General features: G+C 40.8%; 1 protein-coding gene across 6 annotated transcripts in view; it reads right to left on the minus strand.

The window, feature by feature from the left end:
- Positions 1-26035, minus strand: part of ABCC12 (ATP binding cassette subfamily C member 12) — a 92570-nt gene that overhangs the window by 56883 nt on the left and 9652 nt on the right. For 4 of the 6 annotated variants that reach the window (XR_012906711.1, XM_075940213.1, XM_075940215.1 and 1 more), the window contains 8 exons: positions 24455-24579; positions 17827-17993; positions 16764-16919; positions 14828-14975; positions 11106-11339; positions 10676-10849; positions 8535-8682; positions 3003-3151 (listed from right to left, as the gene is read on the minus strand). Coding sequence is in view for 5 of the 6 variants with exons in the window: in XM_075940213.1 (XP_075796328.1) it covers positions 3003-3151; positions 8535-8682; positions 10676-10849; positions 11106-11339; positions 14828-14975; positions 16764-16919; positions 17827-17993; positions 24455-24550 (1272 nt within the window). In the remaining variant the exon portion in view is untranslated. Of the gene's footprint in view, positions 1-3002; positions 3152-8534; positions 8683-10675; positions 10850-11105; positions 11340-14827; positions 14976-16763; positions 16920-17826; positions 17994-24454; positions 24580-26035 lie in introns of those variants that run through there. The other 2 variants (XM_075940214.1, XM_075940217.1) reach the window with 2 other exon arrangements.

Below are 26035 nucleotides of genomic sequence, written 5' to 3' on the forward strand. Positions count from 1 at the left end.
AGCAATTCCGTTATTTCGAAATAATTTTGCATTAACGGACGGCCTATTCCGATTTCGGTAAGCCTCATTCTATGAAGAATAATGCCTATTCCAAAATAGCTTTTTCAAAATAAGGTGTGTGTAGATGCTCCACTTTGGCTATTTCAAAATAGCCCCTCACCAGGGCCATTCTAAGTTATTCTTCCTGGGGCTCTAAATCAAGATAGCATATCTACATTAGGGAAGCCTGCCTCAGACTAATTTTGAGGCTTCCCTGCTATTTCGAAATAAGCTATTTCAGAATAACTATTCTAGAACAGCTTGTTCCAAAATAACTGTGCAGTGTAGATGTAGCCCAGGTTTACAGTGAAATGTATGCAGGGTATGTCTACACTGCAACATTATTTTGAAATAACTAGCGCTATTGCAAAATAATTTTGTCCATGTCTACACAGCAGGCACTTATTTTGAAATAGTGTTTCAAAATTCACTATATACGCTGTATATACACTGGAGGACTTCTTAATCCAACTCCTGTAACCCTCATTGTACAAGAAATAAGGGAAGTTGGAGGAAGAGTGCTCTATTTTGAAATACACCCTTTTCCCGACTTACAAACCAGTTACAGACCAAGCAATTGCTCATAACTCGGTTCATTCATAAGTCAGACCCCATAGAGTTACATGCGACTGAGCTGTTCGTAGGCATGGATCGTGTTCATAACTCGGGGTCTGCCATTTACAACAGCTTCGGTCGTAACTGCGTACAGTCATAAATCGACCGTTCACAACTCGGGGACCGGCTGTAAATGCTGTGTAGACACTCCCTATTTCAAAATAAGCTAATTCAAAATACGCTACGCAATTGACATAGCTCAATTTGAGTAGCTTATTTCAAACCCTGAAGTGTAGACACCTCCTTCCCCCTGAATATTGATCCCTTCTGCTTAGCTGTATCCCTGTTTTCTCAGTAAACACTTAAACTGTATTGAACGCCTCACAGGCTGGAGAGGAAGAAAGAGACCACACTATTTCTATTTTTAAATATTTGGGAAGTGTTCAAATGCTGGTAGGTTAGGGGCAGGAAAAACATATGGATTCATTGGATAAAATCATGTACCCATTTCAGTTAATGGCAAAACTCTAAAAAATATATCAGAAGCTATAGTCTCTTTTAACAGCATTACATGGAATCTTATCTCATGTTTTTTGCTGTTTCATTATTTCAAAACAGTGGGCTGGTTATTTCAAAATAATAACTTCTGCTTTCCATGAGGAATGACACTTATTTCAAAATAGTTATTTTGAAATAGCAGTAGTGTGGATGCTCCACTGCTGCTATTTTGAAATAACTCCCTAGAGTCATTCAAAGTAATTACTCCCCAGTGCTTCCTGGGGCTCATGACTTAGAGCCCCAGGAAGCACTGGGAAGTAATTACTTTGCATTCACATTAAGAGAGACTACCTCGGACTAATTTCGAGGCTTCTTGGTAGTGTGGACACGCTATTTTGAAATAGTTATTTTGGGAATTATTATTTCAAAACTAGCCAATTAGCCCGTCATAAGATGGGATTTTCAGGTCTCTCCTTCATGTTGGTCTTCTCTCCTGAGCCTCTGGTCTCTCTCTCAGCTCTTCTGCCTCTCCCTCCGTCTCTCTCTTTCTCTTCTCCTTCCCCTCCTGCCTCTCACTCGGGGGACTGCGGAGCCCAAACAGCTGTTTGGGCTCTGTGCTCCCCATGCTGCATGGGGAGCGAGGAGCACAATATTCGCTTGTGTCACATGATCCCGCACGGCAGCCCGGCTGAGCGGTGCAGAAGTCAGCTGAGAGCCACGGTGGGAGGCGAAGGGGAGCGGGGCGGTGACATTCGCGGCCAGGGGATGGGGCCTGGAGCCACTGTCACGCCGCACGTCAGCACCATGCCCCCCTTCACCTCCTACCGTGGCGCTCAGCTGACTTGTGTGCTGCTCAGCCGGGCCGCCACGGGTGAGCAAACAGAGCAAGTGGCTGTTTGGGCTCCCCCCGCAGTGCCGCGGCCCATCTGAGAGGTGCAGAAGTGAACCAAGCCCCACAGCAGCAGGTAAAGGGTGGCGCGAAGGGGGGCGGAGCGGGGCGGTGACGTACACGGCCAGGCCCCACCCCCTGACCATGTACGTCACTGCCCCGCCCCCATTCCCTCCCACAGTGGCTCTTGGCTGACTTCTGCACCGCTCAGCTGGGCCGCCGTGGGGGAGCCCAAATGGCCGCTTGCTCCCCCGCCGCAACCCGGCTGAGCGGCGCAGAAGTCAGCCGAGCACCACAGCGGGAGGTGAATGGGGGTGGGGTGGTAACGTACACGGCCAAGCCCCACCACTTGGCCATGTACGTCACAGCCCCGCCCCCCTTCCACTCCTGCCGTGGTGCTCGGCTGACTTCTGCACCGCTCAGCCAGGCTGCCATGGGGGAGCAAGCGACTCAAGCGGCCGTTTGGGCCCCGCGTTCCCCATGAAGCACGGGTCACCCAGAGGGAACAGCCAGCATTTCAGCAACAGCGCCGCCCAGAGGGAACAGCCAGCATGTCAGGCAACAGCACCGCCCAGAGGGAACAGCCAGCATTTCAGCGTTACAGAGTCACAAACATTGGGCTACTATATATATGATAAGTTATTTTAAAATAATTTCCTAATGTGGACATGTCCTTACTATTTAAGAAGATGCTTTAAAGCATTTTAAAGACTATATAACTTCTTTTAAAAGCTTCCTTAATTAATAGCCACTTTAATTTATTAACTGCGTCTTTACCATGCAGAGTTTAATAGAAGCTATCCTTGTTTACTAACCATATACAATCTGTGCAGGAAATCTATGTTATTTCTGGAACTGCCATTCACTAAAAATCCAAGCCAGAAGTAAGTAAATTTAAGAGGAGCCAGATCTTCTCTACAAAGATATACAGTACCAGAAGGGAACAGGGATTTTGTGGAAGATACTATGTGCATTTTATATTTATATATAGATATATATAAATATATAAAAATAATCATACAACTGATGCAGTTAGTTCTTGCTTTAAAAGAGTGTGTAAAACAAATGTCATGACAGTCGCCATTGTTGATACAGTAGGTGTCAGAGCAGAGTTTACACTTTGTACATATCCTGCTTTTTCCAGTATTTTCCTTTCCATATTTCTTATACCTGTGAAATACAAAAAATGTAAAATAGTGTAACATAAAAAATAAGCTAAAACAGAGCTAACATTTTCAAGAGACCATTCTAAACAGCAAAGGCTTTCCATATACTGAGCCTGTATTTGGGAGACATTGATAGCAATTGAAGTGCATGCACCAAAGACAAATTTATGGCCCTACAGTTCATAGCTTTTGTTACCACCATTGTGCTATTTAAATATTGTTACTGCCTCTATTTTTCTTATTAAGGAAAAAAATCTTAGAATTAAGCAAAAGCCAGTATGACTGCCTCACATAGACGCTTTTTTAGTCATTGTATAAATTGATTTTTATTTTGTAACTTCAGTAGTGACCAGGAGATTATTTATTTTTTAATTGATTTAAATTTTTGTTATAGTTGTGTAAAAGTATTTTTTAATTTTTAAGCATTTAAAAAAAATTTTAATCACATTTAAATTTTCACTGTTGCAGAAAATTGGGAGGGCTATTGAACAGTAATTAATGACAGTGCTTCAAAAAATTAAAGCTTTTTAACCACTGAAACATGAACAGTCAACATCATATATCATAATACAAAAAATAAATATCCCTAAATGAAGGAGAATTTTTCTTTTTTTGCCTGTCTATAAATTTCAGTTATTATTGATAGAAATATTTTTGTTGGTTTGTGAGTGTAAGATAAAATTAACATTTCCCAATAAAAATCAAATCCTTCCAAGGCTGTATATTTTAGCCCTTTTAAAAGCATTAAATGATGGGTAATCAGTAAATAAACTCATATGTTTGCACTTAGATTCAGCTAAACATATTGATTTTAAACAGCTCCTTTTTCATTACTATATTTACCTTCCAAAACCTTTTAAAAGTATTTTTTGTGTAAATACTTTATTTCCACATTAACTCCAAAATTCTGGAGGAAGTCTTTGTGAGGGTTACATTGACGATAGCATGGGTTGTGATGAACAGGACAATGGGCTTGCTTTTGTATTGGTTCAGAACCCCAGTTTTTGCTTTGAATTTTGGGTTTGTGTGAAAATGCAAACTTAACGCAGAAAAGGGAAGGGAAAACAAACAAAAATACGTCTCACAGTGAGTTGCACTGAAATTTACCAAAGTACATCACATCAGTAACTCTTTCCTCCCAATATACCTGGCCCTCTTTTCACTGGTCTGGAATCCATCCACTCCCTTGCAAAGGTATCCCATCACTTACCTTTTGCAACCTTGAGGGGGAGCTACTTTGCCTACTCTCCCTTATGAGAAGCCTTTAGAGGGCTGCTTCTCTCCCATTCAGAGTAAGAATCTTCTTGGGCAATGGGAAGCCTGTTTTCTTTGTTCCCTTCTCTGCATCTCACTTTGTCCAATGTTCTATTTTTGTGTTCCAATGTATCTCTCTCTGTACCACCCATTCAAAGGTTAGGAGCCTGGAACCTTTTATAAGAACAACACCTCACTTCATTGCTGGCCTTCTAAGACTGTTTCTGGAGGACTGATCCCCTTAATGTTCCTCTCTTGACCATCTCTAGGAATAGTTCCTTCTGGTCTAGGATTTCCCTGTTCAGTCTACCCTGGCTACTTCTGTCCATTTCCCCCCGATAAGTTTCCATTTTGCCTCACTCATATGCAGACACTCATCACTTATCTTCCCCTCATCCTCTTGTGACCATACACACAGCTCCACTGAGCTCCAGTGCTCTGATTTCAAGAGCCCGGCATGGAAACAAAATACACCTGCATACATATCTGCAGAAATGAGCAGTGGATATCCACATCCGTGGATGTAATTACCTGTGGCTATAAAGCAGATATTTGCATTTGCAGGACTCTACTGATTTCCCTGTCTGAGTCCCTGAACAGAATAATGGAAATTCGGGCATAGGCTCTACATAGTAAGGGTATGTCTACACTAGCCCCCTAGTTCGAACTAGGGAAGCTAATGAGGGTGACTGAAGTTGCTAATGAAGCACGGGATTTAAATACCCCGTGCTTGATTAGCATAATCCCGGCCGGTCGCCATTTTGGAAACTGACTAGCCCGAAGTAACTGCCTAGTCTATATGCGCCAGAGAAGCGGGATTCTGAGATAAACCCCTTAGTTCGAATTAACTGTTACTCCTTGTGGACTAAGGTTTAACAGTTAATTTGAACTAAGGGGTTTATCTCAGTATCCCGCTTCTCTGCTGCGTATAGACGTGGGCAGTTACTTTGGGCTAGTCAGTTTCTAAAAGAGCGACCGGCTGGGATTATGCTAATCAAGTGTGGGATATTTAAATCCCGTGCTTCATTAGTAACTTCGGTCGCCCTCATTAGCCTCCCTAGTTCGAACTAGGGGGCTAGTGTACATGTACCCTAAGGGATCTGTGAGGCAGGGATGCCTGGAGAAAGAAAAATATTGCAATACAGGATGCTACAATCCAGGTAAGTGCCCACAGAGCAGGCAAGGACAAACTATTTCCTGTGAAGAGATGCTACCCATATGCACTCTTTAATCGTATTACCCTTTTTATTGCCAAATCACAATCATGTTGTTTCCTTGCTGTCCTTTATCACTATAGATCTCCTAACATTACTGCTTTCCAAGTTTGGGTCATTTTTAGCTGATTTTTTTTCTTGTTATTTTCTGCCATATTGCTAATTTTTTAGATTACCTCTGTATTACTACTGTGTTGTGACCACCTCCTGATTTAGTGTTAGTCATTTTGATCAGTGTGTTATTTTCCTCCAGTTCCATATCATGAATGAAAAAATTAACTAGGACAATCTTAACATCTTAACATCTTCCTGGCACCTCATCTTAATGCTGTTTTATCATTCCATTTTTGCTTATGGCATTTCAGTTTCCAATCTAGGTATATGTTCACATCCAAGCCAGTACAAATCAATTTTTTGATCAACATTTCATGAGTCATCCTATTAAATTCCATATTGCATTTTCTACCTTCCTTTATTAGGGGCCCAGTCCTGAGAGGTACCAACTGCTCTTCAACTCCCACTTACGATGGGCGTTGAGGTCATACAGCAACCTTTTGTGACTGAGCCCTTATTTTGTACAGCCAAAAGCAGTAATCAGATTTGTCTGGCAAGATTTTCTGGTTTTCGTAGACAAACTGGAGTGAGTGCAGAGAAAATCAACAACAGTTATTAGGAAGCTAGGGTGAATAATTTATGAGGAAAGAGACTGAATATGAATGGCTTGACTAAGAAGTGACGGTAAGAAGGTTTTACAAGTATTTGAAGAACATAAACAACCAAGAAGAAAATGAGTGGAATTCTTGAGGGTGCTACAGTGGATACAGAGGTCTAAATTGTGCTGACTTTTGGTGGATTCTAGGCTGATGGGGTCATGTTTTTAAAGATATTTAGATATAAAAAGGTAAATATTGGATTAATGAGATTTTCAAAAGCACTGTGGTGCCTAAATCCCATTGACAACACTGGGAATAAGATGCTTTTTGAAAATCCTAATAGTTTTCTATCTGTGTTTTAGGTATCTAAATGCCTTTACAAATCTGGCTTGGTGATCTTAGATCCCACTGAGAGTCAGCAAAACTTAGGTTCCTACATCACTTGGGTGCTCTTGCCTATATTTAGCTGTTGTTGCCCATACAGTCCCTTCTTGTGCAAAACCACACAGAAGAGAACAGATTAGCCCTAAAACACTGTAAGGGTATGTCTACACTACAAAGTTAATTCGAACTAACAGATGTTAGTTCGAATTAACTTTGATAGGCGCTACACATACAAACCGCTAGTTCGAACTTAATTCGAACTAGCGGAGCGCTTAATTCGAACTAGGTAAACCTCATTCTACAGGACTAACGCCTAGTTCGAATTAACTAGTTCAAATTAAGGGCTGTGTAGCCACTTAATTTGAACTAGTGGGAGGCTAGCCCTCCACAGCTTTCCCTGGTGGCCACTCTGGGCACCACCAGGGAAACTCTTCTGCCACCCTCCCAGCCCCAGAGCCCTTAAAGGGGCACGGGCTGGCTACGGTGCCCGTGCCAGGTGCAAGCCTGCCAGCACCCAGCCAGCAGACCCTGCACCTGGCATGGCTCGAGTCAGCCACCCACTGCCACCCAGCTCTCCACCTCTTCCCGGGACCAGGCTGGCGGCTCCTGGGAGCCCAGGTCCGCAAGAGGCGGGCGCCCATCTGGTCTAGTGCAGCCATCGTGGACCTCATCCATGACCTCCGCACTAGGCACAGGAAAGTGGCCGTCTAGGGCAGGATAGCTGCCAGCCTGGCCACCCAGGAGCAGGTTCGAATTAAGTTAGTTCGAACTAAGTTAGTTCGAATTAGTGCTGTAGTGTAGACATACCCATACTCTATAAAACACAGAGACTGTGTATTCTCCTCCCAAGACAACTGGATGTGTCCCCCACTCTGGAAGTGAAAAGGGGCCTTAGAAGGGTAGAAGAAATAGTCCCAGAAAATACCCTGAGCATGGGGACAATATCAGCTGTTTTATGTAATCCCTTGCCAGCCTTAGTGGTGGGGATTGCTAAGAGTATGTGTACACTGCAGTCAGGGGTGCACTGCAGCTGTGCTGCTTAAGCTTCACTGCATTTGTTATTCAGGCTAGTTTGGCTACGTCTGATTGCACATGCAGAGTGGATCAGACTATTTTGGGCTACAGATCAGGCCACTAGCAAGCGTATGGAAGCTGCTTTATGTTACAGCAGACACTGCTCCAACTTCTGCAGGGGGCTTCTTGGGTTTCCAGGAATGTAGGGTGCATAAAGTCATCTTGGCACCTTCCCAGAGGCTCTACCTTCTGTCCTGCATTCTAAAAGACACAGCAGAGAACCTGGCCCTTTGTTGGCAGGAACCGAAAGGTGTAGCATAGATTGTCAAGGAGTCAAGCCAAAAAACAAAAGTAGGAGTGTAGGGGAAGGAGGGAGTCTGCAGTATCTCAACATCCAATCTTGTGATCCCGGGCCTTCCATGTGATAAGTGTTTTCATTTCCCCACTCCTCAGCCATAAGATGGAGCACAGACCATGCTGAGAGAGTTAAGTGATGCTTTAAATTGACTAACTGTCCACAGTTTTTACTGTGGATATTCACACTGTCTTCCCCTTCCTTGCAGATGGTAGAATGCATGGAATTCTGCAGGAGAATGGGAAGGTGACATTATAAAGAGGATATACATCTCATAGAGGTGCTTTACCCCTTCATCCTCATCCACCAAGATTTTTTCCTCAGTCTGCACCCCTTGGCTCTAATCAGTGGAGAACACAGAACAGGAGTTCATGAACATCCATCTTAGACACTGTAAGTGCTTGGTTTTAAGAATACTGAGAGCATGTTAAGTTTCTATAAGTCACTGATATTGTAGAGAAAAAGGCACATTTGCCATTTTATATACTACTTTAAAATAATAACTTTCTATACCTTTGATTGTCTTTGCGAAAGATTTTTCCCAAGCATACATTTTGATCAATTTAATGCAGACTAAAATCTCATTCATTGTTCGCACACGCTTATCAGTCACTGAAATAGCAGCTCGTCTGAATACGGATGTGAGCTTAGCCATGAGCATCTGCAATCAAGATGTAAAATGCTATTAAAAACACAGCCTTAAAATGGAGATGTTTAACAAAAGTGTGCTTTTAAGCAAACCATGTTCAAGTGTGTGTGTTTGTGTGAACTACACAAATAGGCAGTATTGCAGGAGCCAATTGCCACATCTTTTTGAAGTGACAGCATGATTTTGCTGCCTCACTTGCTAGTCTTTATATATTTGAATGTTTCTCTTTATGTACTTCCAAACTCTTTTTTGAATATTCCTGGTTTATATTAATACTCATTGTAATATTCCAATTAATACATTAAAGGCCTAATTCAGAACTCCATTTTTGCAACCTGTAATATATATTGTATAGATTTCTTGTTTCTATTCTGATTTCACTCTTCTAAGATGTGTGTCCCCTAGACTAGAGCTTGTTTCCATATTGCTTGTCAGAGGCTATTAACTTGTCATGTAAAAAACAAGAACAGTGTTCCTATATACCCTAATATTTAAACATGATAAGGGAACAGAGCTTAATATGTAGATTTGACAGTCTAGTATATTGACAGATGCTAATATCATCAAATTAGAAACAAACCAGAAATATACAATATATATTACTGGATGCAAAAAAGGAGACCTGAATGAGGCCTTTAATGCATTCAGTGGAATACTGTAATGAGCACAACAGATGCTGGGAATGTGAATATTCAAAAAAGAGTTTGGAAGCACATGGAAGAAAAGCATTCAAATGTCCAGAGATTAGCTAGTAAGATAGCAATATAATGCTGCCACTTTCAAGGAAGTGGCAACTAGTTCCTGCAATATTACCAGTTGTAGGCATTGCCTATCCATACAGCCCCACGCTCAAAAAAATCCAGCTGCCTCCATATTTAAAGCCCTTTTAGGTAATGGCTTGTGGTTCTGTGTGCCAGCATTATAAGAGATTATTAAATTTACATTAGATGCTGTTTATGTGCCTGCAAATACTTAATCAATCAAAAACACATTTGATTAATTAAACAATTGAATGACTCATTTTTAAATAGAAACAAAAGACATAGAGCTTCATATAAAAGAAACAAAGGATTATTCCAGAGTTACTGCTTGAAAGGAAAGCTCTTTTAACTATTCTGAATGAAGTTTATTCTTTATTTGAAAAATACAAGCACCAGTGAATATTTAATGACTACATTAATTAAGATATTAGTTGAAATATTTTCAGGTCATATTTTCATATACTCTCTACACTTGCACAAGTTATTGATTGTACCATAGGTACAAAATTGCAGTTACATATGTTAGAATTTTTATTTTAAATTACCATCCCTGACTGTTTTTGAATTATGTTGTCTTTATATCATATTCATTTTCATTTCTCTAAAATTGCTCACAGTATAGCACTAAACTGAAAAGATACTTGTGAGCAGATATTGCAGTGCTATATATCAGAATGAAATCAGAGACGTACTTAATGGAAAATTCAGATATTGGGACAAATTCTGCTTTTATTCCAGAGCAACTGTGAGAATGGAGTTACTTGGGAATTACATAAAAAAGAACTTGGCCCTTTAGGCCATGTCTACACTACAGAGATCGAAGCTGCTGCAGTTGATCTTCTGGGGTTTGAATTAGCAGGTCTAGTAAAAACAAGCTAATTCGAACTGAGAGGTGCTCCCATTGGCACCCGTAATCCTGCTCCTGCAAGGAGTAAGAGTATGCTTCCATCAACCTTCCTTTGTGTTGATGGTGCCAAAATTCAATTTCAGATACTTTGACTCTAGCTACATAATTAACATAGCTGGAGTTGTGTATCTTAATTCAAGCTTATCCCCTACCGTAGAACTAGCCTTATTGAGTTCTTTGTGATTTAAGGTAAGGATTTTCAAAAGAGCTTGAGGAGCTGAGTACCCAACTCTATATTACATTTCACTGCCTTATATCCTTATATTGAAAACCTCAGTCTTGATTTTAATATTGATCAATGCACATATAAAATGATTAGGAAAATCAATCTCTTTACCTGTATAGGTATAAATATAATATAAACAAATGCTCCTATGAGTGCAGTGGGACCAAGAATAAAACAAGAATATATGATGCAAACAATCAGTAATATAGGCACAGTAATTGGCAGAGGACAAAATAAGGCAGCTTCAAACATTCGATAGCCATCATTGGATAATGTATTAATGACCTGCAAAAATAAAAAGAGTGATGAATAGTTTTCCCTTTTATCAAAAATATTTTTGTGATCAAGAGTTTTTAAACCAATAATGTTTTTATAATCCCAGGAGTAAGATTTTCAGGAGACACAATCCATACACTGTTTATTATTGCATCAAGACTTAAATAAACATGCCATTTACATTTACTTGTTTAAGTATTTCACAAAAATAGCTCAGACATTAAAGGTCACCTGGAAGTAATGGAATATGATTATGAAAACTTACCTCACCAACAGAGATATGTGTTAAAGACTTAAATGCTAATAGGTACTCGAAAGCTACTGTAGATAAAGCAACTTTTAATCGTATAGCTGTACGGTAGTTGATGGCCCACGCCAATGCCCAAAATACTACTTTGGAAAATTCAGTAATGAAGAGTGCTATGCAGAGTCCAATTCCCCAAACGATGTCTTTGGAGACACTTTCACTGTGCTGTAGAATTTTATGAATAATCACAGTCTGCAAAGATATTTCAGAATTAATTTTAAAAATTGCATTGTGAAAAGTGTCACATTTGTTAGCCTTTGGGAAGTTCAGCACTATAAAATCATGAACTGTGCTGCTTCCACAGATACCTGTACAGTGAATGCTCCTTTCAGTGAGCTCCCTCAAGCCCACAGAAATATCTTTGAAAATCATCAAAGAATGACAGAGCAAAATGCTTCCCAAAATTCTGCTGTTTCTACTTGAAGAAGCTAAAAAATATAAGTAATAAATAGGAAGAGGTGAATGACAACCACTGTGGATCTATCAAACTTGGAAGAGTCACTGTAGCCAACTCCTTTGTTCTATGAACATTGCCCCATCCCTGCAACAAGCTATGGTTCCTCTGCTTGATGCCATTGCCTTTAAAGGCTTTTGTTGCCTTGATTTTCTGTAGCAGAAACCATTTAGCATGTCTCTTCCTTTTAAAAAATTGTTTAAACCTCATTCCTCTGTTGCTTTGTGATTGTGAGGTTGATGTTATGAATGAGAATTTTGAGATGATCAGAGGATAATATGACATTATTATGGGGGCATTTTTACAGTGCAGGTTTTTGTTGTTATTTTTACTACTCATACATCTTCTAGAACAGTGTTTCTCAACCAGTGGTACCAGTACCCTTAAGGGTACTTGAGAGAAGTCAAGGGGTACATCAATACAACTGAAATTTGGAGAAAACTGAATTTTTGTTTTAAGTTTTACAGTGCTTTATTATTTTTGTACTTTTTTTACACCCAAAAAATTTCATCACCAGCCTGCCTACGATTAAGTTGTTTAAAGAAATGTGTTGCAATGCTAGAAAAAATGTTGTGTGTCTGAAAACTGTAGGCACTGCGGGTACTTATAATTTTTTTTAAAAGGGGGTACTTTATAAAAAAAAAAGGTTGAGAAACATTGTTCTAGAATATAGATAAAGCATATTTGCCATGCAAGCTTGTGGACTTGCCTTCACACTTAAATGTAATTGGTATTGCACAAACATTTAACTCCTGACTTCACAACAGAAATGGCTCTTATAAACAGAATAATAATGCAGGTTACCCTTAAAACCTGCAACTGAAATAACATAGTGCATGAAGTAAACATACTGTGATATCGTGATTCAGATTACAATGATGGGTGGAAGGACTTAGAACATGTTTCTGTCTAATGGGATATTGCATTTATGGTCTCTGTGAAGAATTCAATACTTTAATAATAAAGATTACAGCAGAATTCTATTGATTTTTTCATATATAGAATATGGGGATTCTATATGTATGAACAGCTAGCTGGCCTTGAACTTTTACTGCTCTTATAAATTGAAGCTCATGTTACATGTCATCAGAAATCTTCTTTAGATTTGCAATAAAACATCAGACTTGAGCCATACCTTTCATGATGCCATAATTTAGATGAGACATAGCTTTATAAAAAGCAAAGATTAAAGTAGCAGACTCATTTGGCCTTGAAACATCCATGGGATCCTCTCATTATAGGCAATTAGTTAGTATAATGTCCATTAGTGCCTGTTAATTCTTTAAAATTCCATCCATAACTAAGCAACAAAAAATTGTCTCCATTTCCCATAGTTAGTTTGCAAGAGAGAGATTAATTAGAGTACACTAAAATTAACTATTAAAAGATAAATCCAGCCCCCATCTCCAGGGATGCTGGAAAAAATTTTTAGTGAGTGGTGCTAAGTGCCACTGTAAACCCTGTATACAATGGAAACTGCTTCAAGTCAGGGGGCACTGCAGCACCCCCCAGGCCTCTAGTTCCAGCATCTATGCAAGCTTCTCTACAATCAGGGAGGGTCTTCTGGCAGTGGAACTGGTGAACTGCAAATCTGAGTGAGAGTTCTGGGGCTCTGCAAAGCTTAACATACTTTGAAACTCATCTCAATTGAAACTCAACTCATCTCCAGCATGCCACCACAAGATCAAATGGGTTTTGGGTCAGGGCTAAAGGATCTACTACTATATAGATCCTCCTGTCTTCTCATCACTGCAGAGGGGAATGACAGAGCTAAGGAAATTCAGATACAGTTTTTACTATTTTTAACCTTTAATTCCAGAATTAAGCTAAATCAATATAAGCCAGGGGCCATCTGGTATAAGTGTGTCCACACAAGGGATTCTACCAGTTTAACTAACTGGGATTCAAACACGATTTTAGTTAAACTAGTGCAACTTTTATTTTGTGGTGTGCCTCCTCTATGGAGCATGGCTTATGTACATATAGTCCCCATGGAATCTGAACATTTTCTCTTCATTATTATGTTAATCTTTCCACACTCAAAAATGAAGTGGGTGAGGAAAGAACTCTGCAGAAAAAAATAAACCAGGGTGTGTCTACATAACACCCTAAACTCGAAATAAGATATACAATTTGCACTACACAAATTGTGTATCTTATCTCGAATCTATTTCAAAATAGCTTTTTTTGAAATTTGGTGCATTTACACAGCACCAAATTTCGAAATAACACACTATTTTGAGTCATACCTTATCCCTCGTGCAACGAGTTTACCGGGATGGAGAAATAGCATGCCCATTATTTCAAAAAATATTTCAAAATAACGGTGGCTTGTGTAGACAGGGGGTAACTATTTCGGGATACATTTGGTACCGTGCAGTGTAGATGTATCCCCAGGGAGAAACACAGTTTCATGCTACTGCTACTGGTTCAGATTATAAGAACATGGAAATGGGAAAAAATTGACTGTGCTTCCTAACTTTCTATAATATTTACTTACTGTTTCCTCTGATATTCCTTGGTATAGGTTGAATCTCTCTAGTTCAGCCTTGGGACCTAACCAGAGCCAAACCAGAGAATTTGCCGGACCATGGGAAGACAATATTGTCTAGCAGCATTACCAACATTTCCACTGCTTATGGCTCTAGAAGATATTTAAGGGTAAAATAGAGCTAAGTAACAGCACAGGACACTAACAGCAGGAATGGTGGTTGTAAACCAACTTTATGGGAGGGTGGGAAACTGCACCACACCCATAATAAGTGGACATCTAGCTAACTAAAATCATGCCAGACCACACATGTTGCCAAACCAGAGAATGCTGGATTATTAGAAGGGTTCAGCCTGTAGTAAATATCTGTGGAGAAGAAAAAACAAAGGTGTGTGAACCCTTTTTATAAGGTGAATAGATATTTTTGGAAAGTTTTTGGCAACATTCACCCAACTATAGTTCTTTCCTGTCTGTCTTCTGCCATTTTGTTTTGTCAAGATAGCACAAGTAAACTTTGGACACTACAGCTCAAATTATGTTACTGTACATGAAAAGTAACTATCTGGAACAGAAGAGAAACTATACTCAGTCTAATAATCATTTCTAGACCATTTCATTAACACCCATCAAAGCAGAATACAGACAATAAAATAATTATGAAGAATAATATACAAATATTTGACAATATTTTATACAATTGATTGGAAAATTGTTCATCTGTATGGAACTACTTACTGGTCCTAGCGCAGCCAAGATAATACACATGAAATTTGCTATCACATCCACCAAAATTCTTGTCCTCTGAAATTTAAAAGCTACTCTACCCAAAGAAGCTTTCTCAGGTCCAACTCTTGCAAGCTCTTCTTCCCAAAGGAGCTGAAATCTGGAGAGAAAAAATATCCCCACATTTTAAGAAGTTGAAGGTTAAATAGCAGAACATAGGATTTCTTCTAACCACAACAGTTTATATATGGAACTGCTACAATGATAAAATTAAAATTCGGTTCCTCATCCTGTCAATCAACAGTTATCAAAATCTAAAACATATACAATTAACATTTTATAGGTCAACAGTTCATGAAAGGAGATCATTATTCAATGTGATTCCTGTAAGGAAATTATCCCTCTGAAAACATTAAAATTTGCAATCTGAGGACAAATATTTTTCACTGTTTTCATTTAAATGCATGTATACCAAAATGGATTACACTGAAATAGTTTTCAAAATCACAGGAATTAATTGGTTGCTGATAGTACCTGGGGCACTGAACTAATAAATACTACAACCACTACATCAAAGCTATATTGGGTCCTTAATATGTTTTTTCCCATTTCATTTATGTGCAAAATTTACTCAGTATATCAATGAGCTTTGCAATGCATTTAGGCTCATTGCTGTATAATACTGACATTCTGGTCACGATCCAGCAACACGATTAAACGTGTTTAAAGTTAATGTACTTCGCTGCTGTGCTGGATTTGGGCCAGAATGTTCAGCACCAGCCAAGACAGAGCTCTTTGGGTCTGTTTCAAATCCCATTAATGGAAAGATTTTCATGGCCTTCAGTGGCCTTTTGACCTGACCCGGTATTGCCATAGCTGAAGCCTTGTCTGCTGGACAGAAACTAAATTTTGGATAGAGTTCTTGATTTCAACCTGAGTTGCCCCCTACTTTATCTTCTTGCAAAGTGGAATCCAGATATAAGATATGGGTAGAAAGAATAAATGTCAAATCAATAAAGGAAAGAGAAAACTCTCAAGAAGTTTTGTTTCTTGCTCCCTTATCTTTTATCAAAACCAAATCCCAGTCACTTGTTTTCTTCTGTTCCTTTCTCTTTGTCCCTTTTTTAAAATTGTTTTATTGTTTTCTATCTTTAGGATCCTGTCCAGAGTCAGACAATAGAAAACATGCAAAACATTTTGCAGCTAAAACCTGCTGTTCTATATTATAGGCTACACCTCCCTAAACCGGGGCTCTCTGGTCCGGCAACATCCGTGCTCTGGCAGGGCCACAGATGTTCCTAGGCCAGAGAGGCCCCAGTGGCCAGGAATCAGGCAGCAAGAGGGCTGGCTGCTGCAAATCCTTGGGAGCCTAGCAGGGCTAACAGCAGCCTGGCAGGGAAGCTGGGGCTGTGCAAGCAGGGGAGAGCAGCAGCCCGGGGTTGAGTAGCAGCCCAGCAGGGAAGACGGGGTCATGCAGCAGCCTGGCAGGGGGGGCTGCATGAACTAGGAAGCCAGGGCCACGCAGCAGCCTGTCAGGGGACCAGAGCCACGCCTGGTAGGGGAGCCGGAGCCAGTGCCACAACAGTGCAGCAGGGGGACCGGACTGCGCCAGCTTGGGGAAATGGCAGCCAAGCAGAGGAGCTGAGCTGAGGCTACACAGCAGCTCACTGAGTTGGGACCATCGGTAGGCAGCTGGAGCTGTTAGCAGGGTGACCAGCCAGAGCCAAAAGCAGAGCTAGCAGCAGATGAGAATGTTTGCAGCAAGGGACCTCCCCTGGTCCAGCAAATTCTCTTATTCGGGAATGGTCAGGTCCCCAGGGTTCTGGACCAGGGAGGTCCATCCGGTATATTTAGTGTACCTGGGAAGTTTCAAATCATGACTCTCAATAAAGAACAGCACATTAGAAATAATCTTACAATAATTATACCAAAACTGAAATAATCATACCTTCTTGCATTTGGCTCTGAACTATCTAGATATGATAATGGAGGCAAGGTGTCCACATTGATATTGTGTTTATATCCTTTAATCATTAAAGGTGAAAGCCAAGAATATGTAGCAAATGAGAACAGTCCTGCATCATCTATTGGGTTAGGAGAAGTTCTAAGAGGAAAATAAAAGCTACTCATTCAGTATTCAAGTTAATTTCACAGTTGTTTTATTGACCTTACAAATGTTAACTATAGAAAATTATGTTTTCTGAGACATTAAGAAACCTTTTGATACTGTTAGGCAGAGATCATCATGCATCCCTTAGTGGAGTGATAACTAGTATGAGTACACCACCTATTAATTAATGATAGGGTAAGGTCACACTGAGGGAGTGAGAATCAATCTGTAGCTTCCAAAACACGCTGTGTGCTCAGCTTCTGAGCTAAAAATCAGCTTCATTATGTGAAGTCAACTGGCATTTGCTGCATTTAATCAGTATCCTCCTGAGATAATGCTACAGGGTGTATATAGAGCATCAGAGAAGTCACTCATGACAGCTTTCAACAATACTGAAATGTCAGATTCTGTCAGGTTAACTCATCTCAGATTACTCCTAAAAAATTTCTTGGCAGTGTATTATCCCAGTTAACCAACTAAATATAAGTAAGACATAGTTAGTAGTTCATAAAGGCATAGTTAATGCAATTTCAACTACTCGAATACATTTGAAGTAAAAGCTAGAATAATAGTTGGGGAAGTGGGAGGAGCCAGGGCTTCCTGAAAAATAAATTTTAATCTCCATTAGCCCTCAGACTGTGATTTTATTTCTGTAGATTTTCTTTCTACAAGTTATACTAGAAGATTTACCCACCATTGGTTGGGTCCTTAACTCAATTAATTTTGGGGTTTGGGAAAATAAAATGAAAATGTACAAGCTTCGTTTGAATCATTGCTCTGGGGTGTGGCTGGTGGTCCTAGGTCTTACTGTTTAGTTGTTGAAAAAGCAGACAGACAGACAGACTCACAGACAAACTCCCAAATATATAGTAGATTTAAATTATAAATAAAAGTGACTTGCTTTGCTTTGAAGCGGATAGGAATCATGGTTTTTAAACTAGGTTCATATTTGTGGCGAAAGGTCCTTTCATCACCTCGTATATCTAGATCAGGTATCAGATAAGGTGCTGAAGAAATCATTGTGTCGGTTTGCAGGTACCAAGGTTCCGTGTGCTCTGTCAGATTCCTCTTTGAAGGTAAGATTTTAAAAAAGAGCATATGAGAATTAATTATGTTTATTTAAGTAACATTTCCAAATATGTGGTAAATCCCATAACCATTTTCAAACCACTACAATATCTCATCATTGGCGACACGACGACATGGCGACATCCATGGTTATTTATTTGATTCCCTTGCTAACGTATATAAATACACTCCCTCCCTGACTATTCATAATGCTCACATCACCAAGGTAACTCAGTAACCAACACTAGTCAAACCTAGAAGCTGTCCAAAGCCTTTTGCTTTTGCCTTCTGATGTACAGAGAAACCCCCATTAAATGACAATACACTGAACATCTGCAGCTCAGCATCTCTCAAAATCAGGTCATTTATTTTTGGCAGCTACTAAGGATATAGGTGCTCTCAATTTAAGGTACCTATGCTTGAAAATGTAGGCTTAAGAGTTTAATTAAGTTTATGGTTAACATCTCTAACACCGTTGCCTCAGTGACCTCCCTTCACAATGTAGCCTCTTATCCAAACCCCACTGAAGTAAAAAGGTTTTTTTCCCCCTATATTAAGGACACTAGGATTGAGCTCTGGGTCTGTCTTTGTATGTTATATTGCCTAATCTTTTTTTATCATTTTTGTAGCTTCTGGAGTCTCTCTTCAGTCTTTTTTAGTAAAGAGTTTCAAACTGTAAATACTCTGAGTCTGAATATTTTAAAGCTACTTTAAGAGTTGAAGTGAGCATATACCCCAGAATAGCTTTGCTTTTTTATCTCCACCCGTAGAATCTGCAAATTAGTGCTGGATTTTTGAGCCTATTCCTCTCTCTGTATTTAAGATGTCTACTCTGCTGCGTCCAGGGAACATGTCTGCACTTCTGAAATGTTTAGCAGAAGAGCAAACGTGCTTTTTCAGCATCCCTGTAAAACTCATTTTATGAGGAAGAAGGGATGTTCTGAAAAAGGGGTTTTCCCCCAACATTTGGCCCAATGTCAGAAAAGCCTCTTCAGAAAAAAAGAAATGGAAAAAGCTATTTCACAATTTGTAAAGCTTTTTCCAGAACAACACTGCAGTGTAGACATAGCCTTAATCATCAAACTCCATTTTGTCTTTCTTAATGCTATTATTTTCTGCCCTCTGCCCATGCTCACATAATGCACTTTTCAAACTAAACTCATTCCCATTAATTTCTGTCCAGGTCTCTACTTCTCTCTGGATCATTCTGTAATTCTTTCTAAGGGCATGTTTCCAGATTCTCCTCCAGAATGTTTGTGATATCTGCATATTTGATCAACTTAAAATTCATTTATTCCAATTTTTTAATAAAATATTAGACAAACATAGATCCAATGTTGATGTTATTGGAATCAGACACCCATCTGATATTTTGCCTTCTTGTAAGGAAAACAAACCATTTGATAGTACATTATTAAAAACTAAAAACATCCTGGGCAGAAAGATTTATCTTAGCAGGAGCCAGATTCTGGTTTCCCTCATTCCATTTTTATACCAGTCTTACCCTGTTGTCTTCATTGGAGTTAGTCTCTATTTATACCTGTGAAACTGGCATCAGCCATTTCTAGAACATGTATAAATGCTGAGAGATGGAAACAGGCATCCTGCTCATTACCATTGTTTCTTCTGTTATTTTTTTAAACCTGTTTGTGCCATTTAATTTATTTGCATGGTCCCCATGGTCCTGCATATAACAGACATGGACACTTTGATTAGAGTATTTTAATTTAAAACAATGTTTTAGCACAGTTCACCTGAAAGGTGATAAGTGCTAGCACAGTTTTTTGGTCATTATAATAGAATCGCTTTTGTAAACATTTCTGTCTCCCTTGTTAAAGGCAATAAACTGCATCTGAAACCCCATAACCATTAGGTTTCCCAGAAAGCAGATTAGACCTTGTAGGACTATATTAACAAAGTGCTTGACACAATACACTGTGCACTGAACACATAACCAAGACAAACATGTTCTTTGGCAAATGGGGATGGAAATGTACAAATAGGACATTTTCTAGCAATGATCTAAAATGCTGAAAAGCGTACATCTTTAGGGGGAAATGGGGGGGAAACTGATTACCATCTGCAGCACTGTTTAGAGATTCAAACCCTGTTACTTTTTATTTCTTGTTACGTTTTGTTCCCATAAATGCACAGAGGGAAACTGGGCAAAATAACTCCCATTATTTGCAATTTTAAAAAATAAACTTACTGCAATTATGTCAACTGAAGATAATGATACTCCGCCCAATACAGCTATTCTGATATACTCAATTGATTTAATAATAAAATTGTGACTGCTGAGAAATCAAGTTGTCATACTTTATCTGAATTTTTAAATGGTGGTCTTTGTAATTCATCTGCAAAACCCATGTCTTGTCAATTCCCTTTAGTCAAATCTCTAAAGGATTCATTTTACTATTTCTTTCTCAGTTTTGTCTTTTATTTTATGTAGATACTAGAAGGCTTACCCGGAATTACTTGGATGCTTTAGGGCAGGGAGCTGGCAGTGGGGTAGGGAGAAGAGCAGGAGTTAGGACAGTGCCTTGGGAGTGTGTGTGCAGGGAGGGGGAAGACTGCAGGCAGCTGGAATAATGGGAGGTGCAAGAGTCATTGAGGAGGGGCTCAGGGCAGGGGACTGTGGATGTGGGGTGTGCAAGAGTGAGCGTTAATCTTTATCAGCCATGGGAAAATGATTTATGGCATCTACCCTACAAAAGTTTGTTTGTGTGTGTCTGTATAAACACATACACAATGAATGTTTGTGTGCATCACACATACATTTTAATAGTATAGGATAAGTTGTGAACTACTACAAAAACTTCTAAGTCATCACAAAGTTTCCTTTACTTCATTTATATACTTTAAAGAAGTCAGCATGGAGTAGCAATGTGGTTGCAATTTATGCCTGGCACTGGTTTCTGCTACAGAGATTTCAGACATGGAGGTCATTGGGTACCTGATCTGAATTTTAACAAGAAGGAAATTGGTTCTGGGATCTATGATTTCCTGAGACATGCTCAGAGAACACGCAATTATGATTACTTAATGGCTTCAAGCTAGTAGAGATGGAACATTTTCAGTGCAGTATTTGACAGCATCCTGCCCTCCCAAAAAACCCCAATAATGAAATGGTAATTTGGGTTAATATCTCCATCCAGTCTGTAACATAACCAAAACCCAGTAGTGCTGTATAGTGATATAGCACACGTCCCGCCCACTCACTGTTCAGAGGCAGTAATAGCAAAAAACTTGGTCAATATTAAAAGAATAATTTGCCCAACTCTAAGACAAATGGATTAGGATTATTATTTTATTTAGTCTTTTTGTAGCCCAAGGTCCAGTGTGTTTCAGCAACAGCCCTGGGAACTACATGTTGTGGACTACAAACTGCGGCATGTTGGGAAAACTTCGTGGTTCCTGCCAGGATGTGCCCTCTGTCCCCAGCAGGGTCTCAGCAAGGACTGTGCTAGAAGCAGCACACAGGCTGCATGCTGAGAGAAGGGGCTGCTGAACTGTTTTCCTGTTCTATGTTTTTTACAGAATAAAGCCTGTTCCTGGTGATTTGTCGGAGTGGGTCTGGTCTGAGGTGCACTCACACATACACAATGCAGAGCACACCAAACAGCCTCAGGCCTAGCCCCCTCCACAGTGGTGTAAGAAGTCACAAGCTTCCCCTATGATGAATAACCTCACACTGGGCTAGCCAACAGGTGGGGTTACATTTTAAAAAAACAAACAAACTGAATGCTCTGAGTTAGTGTTCTGTACAACAAGTTACATAAGGGTCTCATTAACCAGCAGCAGAGTAATTAATGGTCATGTATCACATTGGGAAACTTCACTGAACTGTCCCATAGGAAAATTCAAGAGATAGTGCTGGTGCTAGTACTAATTTGTATATTTAATAACCCAAAGGAGAGGGTGGATAGTACATAAATTATAGGTGATGATACAACATGAAGGGGAGAGGCAAATAATGCAACACAAAGCAAAGATATAACTTGAGTTAAAAATGTTACTGAAGTGGGCAGAAATTAATGAGATTTGGTTCAATGAAGATGAATGCTAAAATGAAAATCCTGACAAGTGTTAAATATCTTTGAGTATTGTGGGCCACAGTGGAAATTGCAGGTGTTTAGCAAAGGAACAACACCTTTTAGGATTTGGCCACTTTTATTTAAAATAAAAATAAAAAACCTAAGTATAAAATGCCTGTGCAACAATGAATATGGAAGAATGCTAGTTAGACAACATACTTAAGATAAATATTTGGGCAAAATAATAGCCAGTAAATTGAATGTTACTCTACAGTGAAATACAATTGCAGAGAAAACACAGCCTGTGTCAGAGGAGGTATTTCATATGAGATGAAGCAGATGCAGCAGTACTACATAATATCTTTTACAAAGCCATCTGGCCCGGATCCCCTTCTTTACTTTAGGCTCTTTAACTGTTTGAATCTGTGAATCAGAATAGGTTGAACACTATTGGCTTCTGTTTAGACCCTCTTTATTCTGTAGCCCCAGTCTTTTTCCTAAACTTCACATCTAAGGGAAAACATTTTTAAATAAGTTGTTACATTTTTCAAAGTAAAGAGAACAAAGAACTCTGTGTCCAGTGCAACAACCTCCCCTTTCCCTCTAGCTAGCTACCCCCCAGCTTTGCCACACTTTCCTTTATAGCACTATAGTTATCTCTACTTGTTCCATATAGCCTCTCGAGACCTCGAACCCTGAGCATCCACAACTCCAGCTGATGTCAGTGGGAAAGGCAAGTGCTCAGAAAATTAAGAATTAAGGTCAAGTTGGGCATCTAGGAATGGCACTTATCTGTCTCCTGGGGCTCTTTCCTGTTCCTTCCCTTCTGATTTTGTGTCTCGAATCTCTTCTTTATATTTTCTCTGTTACACTATTTTTCCTTCAGCTCATTTTCACCCTCACTTGTTTCTCTCTACATTTAAGGAAATCTTGTCTCTGTCATTACTATTACACAGACCTCTCTCACTCTCCAACTGCCCAGTCCAACTGACGCTTGCAGCCTTCAGGGAACTTTCTGGTGCCAAGGTTCCTTCCCCCGTTCTGTGAGGGAAACTCCACTCCAAACATTCTGCCTGAAGCGAAAGCTAGAAGGTGTCCAGTGAGAATGTTTAAACTTTTCATGCATAAAGAGCAAATTAACTCCACTATAGACCTGCTTTGGGTAGACCAGCAACAAAGCTCCTCACTGCAGTATCCTTTTGGGGACTGTGGTGTTGGGGCTAGCCACACCTATATGGAATCCTGTTTCAGAGCCACCACACGGAAAGGTATTTCTTTTATAGGCCTCCTGTGAGATTTGATAGCATGGGGATTCAGTCCTACTCTGAGGAGTGGGGGGGGGGGCATCAGGGGAGACATCCTGCCCCCTTGGTGTCCTTTTGTTGCCAGCCATGAGGACAAGAAGCAGTCTATAAGGGAAGTAAACTGTAGAATGAGCTAGTTTCATAGTACAGGTTGTACCTCCCTTAGCCGGCAGGGGGTGGGAGGGACGCGGAGACTCAGCCAGGAGCTAGGGGGCAGGGAGTGGAGGGGCAAGCAGCGTATCAGGGAGCTCTGGCAGGGAGTGGAGTCCCAGCATCAGCCACGGAGCTCCCGTCCCAGCCACAGAGCTCCAGCAGTCAGGCCTGGCCAAAGAGTTTGCGGGGCCCACAACGGCGTGCTGTGATTGGCTGCATCATGAAAGTGGGTGGCTCCGAGCCAGGTAGGTGGGCACCGGGCAGCGTGGGGCCCTGAAGGAATGGGGCCCAAGGCAACTGTCTTGCTCGCCTTGCCCTAAGGTCGGGCTTGCCAGAGTGGTGGCCACAGAGCTCCAGCAGTGGCAGCACTCTGGCCCCGGCTGTGGAGCTCTATCCACAGTCACGAAGCTCTATCCACAGTCATGAAGTCACAGTGGCAGCGCCAACCCCAGCAGAAGCAATGTCTGGGCAGGCAGCAGCAGGGCTAGACTGGAGCCATAGCTGGGGACAGCAGGACAGCATGGGCCATTTGGGAGGAACCTCCCCTGGTCTGGCAAATTCCCTTGTTTGAACCAGTGAGGTACCAAGGGTGCCGGTGAAGGGAGGTCCAACCTGTACAATATTAAGCATTTTTAAGTGCACCCATCCAGTATTCCTTACCAAGGCAATCCAGAGCTTTGCCTGAATGTGAGGTGCAAGATTAGGCCCTAAGATTATCTTCCATCCCCGCCTGTAACCTTTCTTAAAAGTCTTAAACTGGAACTATTTTAGACCATTAATATTCCATATTTACTTTGTAGATAAGCAAATCTTCAGATGATCTACATAAAAGAGAAGAGATCCTGCCAACGTAAAGTGGCACCGAAAGCTCCTTTTGTAATTTCTTCAGATTTGGTGAGAGGATAATAGAATTTTAGGCCACTATACATGGCTATGATGTAGTTTAACTCAAGAAATTGTTACTTACATATGTCAGGCCAGTAACTCCATTACTTTCTATATTCTTCTCCTTGGTTGAATTATTGTTGGAAGCATACAGATATTTACTCTTCTTAGTTGGCATTTTGTGTAACCACCTGAACTCTTTCTTTTCTAAAATGGAGAAAAAAATAAAACAAACATTACAAAACTACCCCAAAGATAAGTGAGCCTGGAGCCTTTTCTACTACCACAACTTTCTTCTTCAGTTAAACTGTGCATGGGCCACAGCAGCATGCAGTGATTATCTGCTGTGATCAAAGGAAACTCCTGGCCCCAAGTTTTGCATCTGGTCAGGTTGCTCTTTCTCTTGTGCTGCCAATTCTCACTCTCGTCTTTTCACAATGGCCCCTCTTTCATATTTGACTGGAGAGATTAAAATCTGAAGTTCATTGGCAAATATTCCTAGAATATTGCACAATGCAATTACTGTGAAAGAATCCCCCCATTACACACACACACACACACACACACACACACACACACACACTTACTGTGAAAGAATCCCCCCATTACTCTCTCTCTCTCTCTCTCTCTCTCTCTTTCTCTCTCTCTCTCTCACACACACACACACACACACACACACACACACACACACACACACACACACACACCAGAAAATCTCTGTAAAGTTTTAAAAACTTTTTTTTTTGTCAAGAATGGATTGCCAGCAATTCTTGGCAGGCATTGCATGTACTGAGCTTATACAACCTACTGGCAGTATTTCAATCAAGCCAGAGATATCAAAACACAGAGATCTTTTGGGTGAAGACAGAGGAATGATTGTGGGCATTTAACACAGAGGCTGCATGTGAAAAGCAGCTTTTGAGATTTCCAGTGCAATCTTCTAGAATGAGAGACACTTCATCCCCTTCCCCGAACATTGTCACCCTCCCAGAGCCAGCATCCATCCCCCTCTTACATCTGCACCCCCTTCGAAATTCCAGACCCCAACCCTAGCCCAGTAACAGTGAGTGAGGGTGGGGGAAGGTGAGCGACTGAGGGTATGTCTACACTGCAAAGTTAATTCAAACTAACAGACGTTAGTTCGAATTAACTTTGATAGGCGCTACACATACAAACCGCTAGTTCGAACTTAATTCGAACTAGCAGAGCGCTTAATTCGAACTAGGTAAACCTCATTCTACGAGGACTAACGCCTAGTTCGAATTAGTTAGTTCGAATTAAGGGCTGTGTAGCCACTTAATTCGAACTAGTGGGAGGCTAGCCCTCCACAGCTTTCCCTGGTGGCCACTCTGGGCACCACCAGGGAAACTCGTCTGCCCCCATCCCAGCCCCGGAGCCCTTAAAGGGGCACAGGCTGGCTACGGTGCCCGTGCCAGGTGCAAGCCTGCTAGCACCCAGCCAGCAGACCCTGCACCTGGCACGGCACGAACCAGCTACCCGCTGCCACCCAGCCCTCCGCCTCTTCCTGGGACCAGGCTGGCGGCTCCCGGGAACCTGCCCGGGTCCGCAGGAGGCGGGCGCCAGCCTGGTCTAGTGCGGAGATCGTGGACCTCATCCATGACCTCCGCACTAGGCACACGAAAGTGGCCAGCTAGGGCAGGAT

The sequence above is a fragment of the Pelodiscus sinensis genome, chromosome 12 (assembly GCF_049634645.1).
Source record: "Pelodiscus sinensis isolate JC-2024 chromosome 12, ASM4963464v1, whole genome shotgun sequence".
NCBI classification, from domain to species: domain Eukaryota; kingdom Metazoa; phylum Chordata; order Testudines; family Trionychidae; genus Pelodiscus; species Pelodiscus sinensis.